We start from the raw sequence: 10001 nt of genomic DNA, 5'->3' as shown, positions 1-10001 counted from the left end.
GCGCGGCCGCCGGGCTCCCAGGCGCTCGCCCTGACGGACTGGCCGAGCGGGCGGCGAGAGGCCGGCGCGCCGGGAGCGGGCCGAGCGGCACCATGTCGGCCAAGGTGCGGCTCAAGAAGCTGGAGCAGCTGCTCCTGGACGGGCCGTGGCGCAACGAGAGCGCCCTGAGCGTGGAGACGCTGCTGGACGTGCTGGTCTGCCTGTACACCGAGTGCAGCCACTCGGCCCTGCGCCGCGACAAGTACGTGGCCGAGTTCCTCGAGTGGGGTAAGTGCGCGCCAGCCCGACCCCTTCTGCCTTGGGACCCCGCCGCCCCGCGCAGGGATGCCGCGCCCTCCTCTCCCGCGGGCGGCCCGAGGGCCTCCACCTGGACCCTCTCCCCGGGCCCTCTGTGCGGCCTCGTCCCTCGCACCCGAGTCCTCCGGTCCGCCCCTTCATCCTGCCCCTTCGGAATCACATCCTCCGTTCCCCCTGCCCCCCCTCCCGCCGGGCCATCGCCCCAGCCGCTTCCTAGATCCACCCTCCAATCTGGATATCATTTCCTGCAGCGCTCCCTGGGACATCCGTCGCCCCACACTCACACCTCGGCTCTGGGGTCCACGGGCAGGTTGAGGTGCCCTCCCGCCCCACGCTGCCGAGTCGTGGGGGCATCTGCCTCGCCCACCGCCCCGCCCCCCAGTCTTGTACACCTCCTAGGAGCCCAGCTCGTAGGGACCCTCCTACGTGACAGCCTGGTTCCATCTCCGGGTGGCGGGGAGGTTTCGGGGTATAAACACCCTCTTTGCGCTGGCACCTCCAACCGCCTCGAACCCACCCTGTAAGGAGCACATTGATTTTTTTTCGTGGGAACTGCCCAGTTTGGGCGGGATGAAACTGCCAGTGTGTTGAAGCCATGTAAAAACGTTCTTCATTTGGTCTTTGCATACCTTTTCTCGTGCCAGCTTCTCTGGAGAACTTGTCATTGAAAGATCTGTGATGCTACCCAAAGAGACACTTGACCCCCCTGTGTGTACTTTACTGGGAGAAGATGTGATGAAGTCACCTAGGGATGTTGTGCCCATTTGGGGACCTGTACTGTGTGTAAGGAGCACCTGTGCGGGGCTCCACAGTTGAACCGGAGAGGCTGCTTGGCGGGAGAAAGACTGGGTTGATCACCTGCTTCCTTAAAGATTACAGCCTTGAATCCCTACGGGCCAGTTCTGCCCTGCCCTTGGTCACTGTGAGTCAGAATCCACTCAGTGACAACGGGTTTCGTGCTGTGCATACCAGAGTAACAGGTTCTGTGCTATTTAGAGAGTAACTTGACGGAGTCACCTGTGTGCTGTACCAGGAAAAAAGATTTGGAATGAGCCACCAAATGATCACTAGAGAGCCTGAAGACCCGTGGAAGTGTAAAGTGACACTATTTCCTCTCTCCCTAGACCCACCCTCGGCCTCTTGGGGTTCTTAACACCCGAAACAACCGAGGTGGAGGAGGCAGTGTTAAACCATAAAAATCTTATCTCAGGGTCCTTTGAGTCACCGGGCCAGGGCTGCTGAGGTTGGAGGCAGTAGCTTCGAATCTTTGCCACAGATAAAGCGGTCTTGAAAATGTTCGCTTGGAATGTGGCGTTTTGTTGAAGAAAGTAACAGCCGCTGCTGCATCCTTCAGCGGTCTTCCACTCTTTGCTCTTTGGCCATGAGTTGGCATGACAGCGGGTCACTCCTGGTTTCTGTGAGGACCACTTCCTTGAGTGGCCGCTGCAGGATGTGTGGGCTGGCTGCCTTCTGCCTTCGGTGTGGGGATTGGCCAGCAGCTGGGTGCCCTTAAGGAGCCGTAGGTTAAGCATTGGGTTGCTATCTGAAAGGTCACTGATTCAAGCTCACGAAAGAAGGAGGTGGCAATCTGCTTCCGTGAAGATTTATCGCCTCGGGGACCCTGTGGAGCAGTTCTCCCCTGTCCTGTAGGGCTGCCGTGAGTCAGAATGGAATTGGTGGCAGTGGGTTGGGGTGTCCTCTGGAACGATAGTCACAGTGCACCTGCCTCTCACCGTCCACACCGTGGACCGGGTTGGATGTGTCCCCTTCTTGGCATATTTGCGGGCTAGGGTTTGAGATCTGACCCAAATTGAAGCAGAAGCTGGTGTGCTAGAAATGGTTTCCACAGTTGTGTCCTGGCTCTGCGGAACTGCAGTGACGAATATGTCCCATCATTCTCTGCCTACGAGCTCTGTGCACACAAGTGTCAGCTTGGAGTTGTGAAGAAAAAACATAGGCTGCAATTTAAGACGGCACTTTATATGAAATATTATTGCACTTCGGAAGTAGCACTTCATCTTGTGTGTGTTCACGAGCGCACGCCATCGCTGTCAGGCTGTTCCCGGCTACTGCGGTTAGAGTGCCAAGAATGGACGTTCAGGTAGAATTGTTGGTGAGCCCTTAAGTTCCAGGCTCTTAGGAAAAGGACCCACCCCCACTGCCATTGAGTGGATTCCAACTCAGAGATCCTATAGGATGGAGAAGAACTGCTCTTCCAAGAAATCTTTCGGAGGGGAGATCAAACCTCCTTATCTGGAGCTTGAACCAGTGACCTTAAGGGTTAGCAGCCTAACCTCTAACCCACCATGCCACCAGGACCCTTTCTTGGGAAACTTGCTCTGTAGGAGAAAGACTGGGCTTTCTATTCTATTAAAGAGTGACGGCTTTGGAAACCCACAGGGGCAGTTCCACTCTGTACTACAGGAGGTGGCAATCTGCCTCCGTGAAGACTTGTCGCCTCGGGAACTCTGAGGAGCCGTTCTCCCCTGCCCTGTAGGGGTGCTGTGAGTTGCGATGGAATGGGTGACAGTGGGTACTATAGGGTCCCTATCAGTCTGAAATGACTCGGTGGCAGTGAGTGAGTTTGTGTTTGCTCCTGGGAATAATTTCCCCTCCATCTATACTGGTAACCAAGAAAATCCCACCCCTGCCATCAAGTTGATCCTGACTTGCGGTAACCCTCCATAGGGCTTGTGAGGCGGTCAGTTTTGGCGGACGCAGGGAGCCGCCTCTTTTTTCTTGGAGTGGCTGGTGGGTTGGGAGGGCCAGCCTTGTGGTTAGCGGCCTAGTGCTTACCTAGAGCCCCACCTGGGCCTTTCTGAGCTGCAGCACATCGATCGCTCAAGACCCGGAACTAAAACACGGAGACCCCGGCTGGCACACATGGCAAAGTGTTCCCTTAGGTCCCGACTCACCCCGAGGCGCCTCGGAAGGCAGGCCTGGTGATATGCTCCCACAAGGTTCCAGTCTCAACCCCGTGGAGTGGTTCTTAGCGCACCGGGGTCACCAGGAACCGGGCAGCAGCTGTAGTTGGAGTACCTTCATCCCTGCTCACTGTGGGCCTGTGCATGTGCGCACCCAGGCCTGTAACACATACGTGCACACATATAAGCCTTGGTCCTGGGCTCCCAGAGTTTTGGAATTCACACACATTCCTCTTTGACCCCTGACATGCCTGTGACGAGGATGAGTCAGCCTCTCCCCACCTCCCAATTTTGCCCACTAAGATCGAGGTGGAATTCTTAAAACTTAAAGCGGCTGCTGACTCAGCCCAGAGTTTGAGACTTAACTGTGAGATCCTTGAGGAAACACAGAAAATCCCAGTCGTGAAAGCTCCCAGGCTTTACAAGAAGAGTCACAGGCTCGTGCGGCTGTGTTGCCAGCAAGCAGGCACGGAACAAGGTGCTTTTTCGCCTTCAGTTCGGGGTTTTGCCTTTCATTCCTCCTTGATCGTGTTTATACTTGGACTGGCTCCCCCCCTTTGAGATCCCAGGCCTTAATTAAAAGGTGGAAGTGCCGGGCTCTGCATGTACATTTCTGTAAGCTGTTGTTTTCCCAATGCAAATTTGAGACCATTTGAAGGGGAGCAAATGACACACTTAAAGGTTCCGTCGAGTAAGCAGCAAGTCGAGTAAGCAGCAACACGTCTAGCCGTCTAGGTGGGCAGCTTGGATGCAGTGCTTTAAGATGGTGTTAGCGTGTGCATTTGCTCATGGCTCAGATCTGAAAGCCTTGTGTCACATTGGTACAGAACTGGGGTGTGACGCCCAGGATGGGACTGCAGTGACCATTGCACCCTAGGCCATTGGCCTAGAGAGCCTGGTGTGGACACGGCTTGCAGGGCCCCCGAGCCTGGGTGCCCAGGCTGCTCTGCCTGCGTATCTTGAAGACAGTTCGCCTCCCGCGCCTTTGGCTGTATTTCCAACAATGACTGACGAAGTCTGAGGTCAAGGGGAGTGCCAGGGGCCCTTCCCTGGGAGACGTCTTGTCCGAGAGGTGTGTTGGAAGACTGGGACAGCGCCTCACCCACACGTAATGAACTGGGGCTGAACTGAAGGTGCTTGCCGGCCCAGAAGACACTGTCATCTCCGTGTTGTCCTCGTGTGGGAATGGGCCTGGGAGGGGAATTCGGGCCTTACACCAGGAAACTTGGGCCAGCCGAGGTCATTTTGATTGCTGGCTGTTTGAAATGGATACTGCTGTCCATGACCCGGCCCGAGACGGGATGGTTGAAACCATTAAACGTGTTCTCTCTCCACAAACCTTTGTCATGGGCAGCTGGGCTTGAGGGTGGCCAGTGGGGTCTCTGTTAAGTCTTGGCTTGAAGTGTGATTGCAATGGGTCATGTTCCACGATCACCTGAACAAGTGTGTCAGGGGCAGCACTTGAGCTTCCAGCACATTCTCAGAGGTCCCATAAGTGAGCCAACTCGCCAAACCCAAACGTTGCCAAACAGCCCCTCCTCCCTGTGCAGAGCCTGATGCCCTGAGGACGTCAGCACTGTTTGCACTGACATCACTGATGCTGGCTAAACACGCGGGCACGCAGGCCTGTTAATTCCTAACTGTGTAAGACTGGAAACTCCTGGATGCTTTTCTCAAAGAAATAAACAGGCTAATCACAGTCAAAGGACATGGGTGGTGGAGAGTGGATACATATTATTTCCCCCCTTTTTATTGAAAAAAGGGATCAAATAAAGTTAAAGGAATATTTGAAATAAAAACAAAACAACTCAGCGGGAATCTCACCTCCTCTTCCCATTCTCCACAGACCCAGTGTCAGTCCCTGTCCTCGGTCGGGGAGGGTTTGTTCTGCCATTCTAGGGGTGACATGGGATCATAGGGCTGAAACTCCCTGCTGCAGAGTCAGTTCTGACTCATAGTGACCCTATAGAATAGAGGAGAACTGCCCCTGTGGGTCTCCCAGAAACTAACCTTTTACAGGATTAGAAGTCCTTGTCTTTCTTCTGAGGAGCAGCTAGCAGTTTTGAACTACTGACCTTGAAGTTAGCAGCCCAATGCGTAACCACTGCCTCCAGGGCTCCTCTCAGGGGGACTGAGTCCCCTTAAATTTGCCCCCGATGAGGGGGAAAGGTACTCGAGTTCAAACTGCGATCCTAAATGTTTTGGCACTGGACCAAATATGGAAATCCTTGGAAGGCTTTAGTTGAGCATAAAGAAGAGACACTTGGTTTTGCCAGCAAAAGAGACAATACCCATGATTAAAGCTCGTGACTGCTAACTGAAGAGCAGTGATCTGAGCCCACCAACCGCTTTGCACAGGAGAAAGATGCATCAGTGAGCTTCAGAAAGAGTCCAGCCTGGAAACCTGATGGGGCAGCTCTACCCTGCCCTCTAGGGTCGCTGTGACTTGGAATTAACTCAACCGCCACCCGTTCGGTGTTATTTTTGTGCAGTGCCGGTCACACTTCACAGCTTGTCTTCCAGCAACCTGTGCGGAGAATTAGGTTTTGTTCACCTTTATTGATTGGTAGGTACTCATGACAGTGAGTTTTTGTGAAGAGGACAGACTATATTATGGGGGGCTTTGGATTTTTGTTATCTTTGTGAGGAAATCCAGCACTTATCTGTCAGTTTGTCATCCTGTCGTGGAAGCTACTCTTCTGCTGTCTTTAATACAAGCAAGACCACTCATAGTAGGCAGGTTTCAGGGGTGCTTCCAGACTCAAGGCTAGGTAGAAGGACGTGTGATCTGCTCTGAAAGAGTTGGCCAGTGAAAATTTAAGATTACCGGAGGAGCAGCGTCTGATGCAGAGCTAGAAGACGAGCCCACAGGTGGGGGCGCTCAGAACCCAGCTGTCTGCATAGTCGACTAATGACACGGGTGGCACAAAGCTTTTGGGACCTTCATTTGCTGATGATGCGTGCCCCCCAATGCTGTAAACACCCTTTAGTAATTGCTGCGGAATGTACAAAATCCGAATCTAAGGAAATTGGAAGTTGTCAAAAATGAAGCTGTCAGTGAGCTGAAATAGGCTGGTTTTGACCATTTGAATCTGACGGTTTTGTGGTTTCTTGTGGCAGCAATGACAGATGTAAGAGGAGTGGTGTCACATTCATCATCAAAAACAACACCTCAAGACTCAAGTACCATTCTGTCTGTGATAATCTCTGTAAGCACACAAGGAAACCAATTAATACAGGTGCTGTTCAGATTTACACACCAACCACCAACGTCAGTGGTGATGAAATTGAAGAATTCTGCTAACTTCTTCAATGTGGGATTGATCCAACATATAATGAAGGTGCATCGATAATTACTGGGCATCGGAATTCAAAAATTGGAAACAAACAGGAAGGGTCAGCAGTTGGAAAAATACAGCTTTGGTGACAGAAATAGCACCGGAGAACACAATAGGATTTCTCAAGACTTCGTCACTGCGCATATCGTTTTCCAGCAACATAAACTGACTGTGCACACAGACCTTGCCAGATGGAAACCAGGAATCCAGTTGATTCGATCACGGAGACGCTTAATATCAGCAGCCAAAACAAGGGCAGGGCCCGCCTGTGGAACAGGCCATTAAATGTCCATCTGAAGTCCAGGAGAGCCCAAATACAGCCTTGAGTGTATCCCATCTCAATCGAAAAAGCATCTCTAGCAAGATTTAACACTTGCAACACTAATAGCTGAAGGCCAGGCATGGTGTGAGATGACACCAAGCCCTGACAGAGGAAAGAAAGAAGACCACATAGTGGGGACGGGAGGAAATAGGAAGCTTGCTCGTGAACAAAAAATAGCCAAAACTATGGCAAGCGATGAAAGACTTGAACCCAAAGTTTCAAAGGCAGCTTGAGAAGAGAAGGTTAAACATGGTAATGAAACGTGCGAAGACCAGCATTATTAGACCAAAAAGGAAGAACGCTCGGTGTGCCCCGAGCTCAAAAAAACTGAAGAAAAAAACAAGCTCTGAGCTGCAATAATGAAGGATTCTGTGGGCACAATATTGAGCCATACAGTAAAAATAATCGTTTGGCAGTCGACCATTTCAGGAAGTAGAATACAGGGTGAACTGATTGCAAGAATCTAAGTATTGCCTCCTCCCTCGGGGAGGGACAGTAGAGAACAGGGCGGGGGAGACTTCGGATAGTGTAATTTATGACAAAACTATAACAAGTTGTGAATTATAAAGGGTTCATGAGGGAGGGGGGTTGGGAAAGGGGGAAAATGTGCAACTGATATTAAGGGCTGAGGTGGAGGGCAAATGTTTTGAGAATGATGAGGGCAGCGAATTTACATATGTGCTTGACACAGTGGATGTATGTATGGATTGTGATGAGAATTGTACGAGCCCCCAATAAAATAATTTTAAAAAAAAGAAGTAGAATTCAATTAAGAGCCAGTGATACTGAAGGAAGAAGTCAAAGCTATGCTGAAGGTTTAGCAAAAAAACAACAACAACAAAACCCCCAAAGCTCCAGGAATTGATACCAATTGAAATGTGTCCCAAAAAAATGGATGCAGGGCTAGAACCTGTCACTAGTTTATACCAAGAAATCTGGAGGACAGCAAGTTGGTCAACTGACTGGAAGAGATCCACATTTGTGCCCATTCCCTAACAATGAAGTAAAATTCACATGAAGTAAAATTTTGCTGAAGATCATTCCGAATCGGTAGAAGCTGTACATTGACAGGAAGCTGCCAGAAATTCAAGCTGGATTCAAGAGTCCGTGGAATGCGGTCATTGCTGATGTCCGATGGGTCTTAGCTGGCCATTGAGAATGCAGGACATACATTTACTTGACTGTGCAAGAGGATCATCAGTGAGGCAGACTGACAGTGGCTGCAACTGTGGGCTCAGAGACTTACTGTGAGGACGCCGCAGGAGCAAGCGGGCAGTGCCTCGTTCTGTTGTCCATCGTAAGATCGCTCCGTGCTGGAGCCAACTCACCGCCTCACAACAGTAGTGTCAGGAAAGACCAACTGCTAGAAGAGGACACCGTGGCTGGTAAAGGAGATGGACGGGCAAAGTAGCTGGTGCAGTGGACTTAACATGCATAAGCTCGCCTTGAGTCATCAGTAACTACCAAGAGCAACGACTGATAAGTTCTGATTTCTCTGGTTTAGACACCATCTGTTGGCTTCCTCCTGTGGCTCTTAAATGCTAGCATTCCTCTTTTCTCCCATTGCTAGAAACTTATTTTCCTTTTCCCTGATATGGTTGTATAATTTAACTTAAATTGCTATTTAATATTTACCTTATTATCACACGTTCACAGCTATATTGCATACCAAACCCACTGCTGTGGAATCAGTGTGACTCATAGCAACCCTGTGTAGGGCTTTTGAGACTGTAAATCTCTATTGGGGGCGAGAGCCTCATCTTTCTCCCGTAGAGCTCCTGGTAGGTTTGAACCGCCAAACTTTTGGTTAGGAGTGCAGTGCCTAACCAACAGTGCTACCAGGGATCCTTAGCTACAATCATTTTTTTGTTTCCTGGTATTAATATTTAGTAGAATAAGTTATCTTTTCATTTCATGAACGTACATTTCAAGGGCCACTCATGAATTTAGTTCCAAACTTTTCAATAGAATTTTTTAGTACAGTCAAGACCCTCTAATAATCTACAACTTTTAATTATTTTTCTTGGGGCCATCCATTCTAGAACCTTCCATATCCCTGTTCCGGTCTAGATTGTCTTGTTCTCTGGGCCTGTTACCTAATAGTCATCTCGGGCTTTCTTCTCCCTCCTGATGGAGATCCCTGGTCTCTTCAGTCCAGCCCTTCCGTGGGTCATTCTCGTCGGTGAAACCATATCTTCTGGTGACGCCTTGAGAAAGCATTCACAGGAGGTAAAGTTTTTGAGACCATGCCTGTCTAAAAACTGCCTCCCCCCACTTACACGTAGTGACAGTTTGCCTGGCACAGGACTCTAGATTAGAAGTGTTTCCCCGCACATGTTTGAAGGCGCAGCTCCAGTAGAGGCTGAGGCCGTCGCGGCTCCTCGGGCGGCGTGTGTTGTGACTTGTTAGTCTCTGAGCGCTGTGGATGCACCTCTGTGTTCTCGGGTGAATCTTCGTCGTCTGGAGATTTAGCTCCTATGTTCTGAGAAACGATTGCTTCTATAGCAGTTTGGAAGTTTATTTTGACTTTGTTTTATTTCTGTGATGTCCCCACCCTCCATGAGCCCTGTTGGCACAGTGGTGAAGTGCTTGGCTGTTAACCAAAAAGGTTGGCAGCTTGAACTCACCGGCCACTACAGAGAAAAGACCTGCCTGTCTGCTCTTGCCAAGGCCACAGCCTGTTTATTTGTCCTGTAGGGTTGCTATGAGATGGAATAGATTTGACAGCGCACAACAATAGCAGAGCTTTTGATACTCCTGTTATTCAGATGTGAGAACACCTCAACAAACAAGCAACTGGGTGTTGGCTCATGGTGACCCAACAGGAGAGGGCAGAACTGCCCTTGTGAGTTTCCAAGACTGTAATTGTTTACAGGAGTAAAAAGCCTTGTCTTCAGCAGAGTGGCTAGTGGTTTCGAACTGCTGACCTTTCGGATCACAGCCCGAGTGGTCTTCTAATTGTCTCCTGCTTTTCTCCATTACTTTATCTTTCTGTTCTTGCCTTTTTAAAAATCATCTGGTCCTCTGGTCTAGCCAGTCTTGCAAGATAGAATTCGAGTCATGGTAGTGGGAGCGGGGAGGAAACCTTTAGGAACTAGAGGAAGGTTGTATTTCTCATCA

General features: G+C 50.4%; 1 protein-coding gene across 1 annotated transcript in view; it reads left to right on the top strand.

Annotated features, from left to right (window-relative positions):
- Nucleotides 1–63: 63 nt before the first annotated feature.
- Nucleotides 64–10001, top strand: part of CDC42BPB (CDC42 binding protein kinase beta) — a 90154-nt gene continuing 80216 nt past the window's right edge. Inside the window, 1 exon segment of the mRNA XM_004698786.2 lies at nt 64–267. Within this exon segment, the coding sequence (XP_004698843.2) occupies nt 93–267 (175 nt within the window). The 5' untranslated portion in view covers nt 64–92.

Source organism: Echinops telfairi, unplaced genomic scaffold, assembly GCF_000313985.2.
Source record: "Echinops telfairi isolate 266 unplaced genomic scaffold, ASM31398v2 ScPeMD7_18;HRSCAF=68, whole genome shotgun sequence".
Classification (NCBI taxonomy): domain Eukaryota; kingdom Metazoa; phylum Chordata; class Mammalia; order Afrosoricida; family Tenrecidae; genus Echinops; species Echinops telfairi.
Note: the sequence above shows the minus strand (reverse complement) of the source record. Positions and strands in the feature narration are given on the sequence as shown.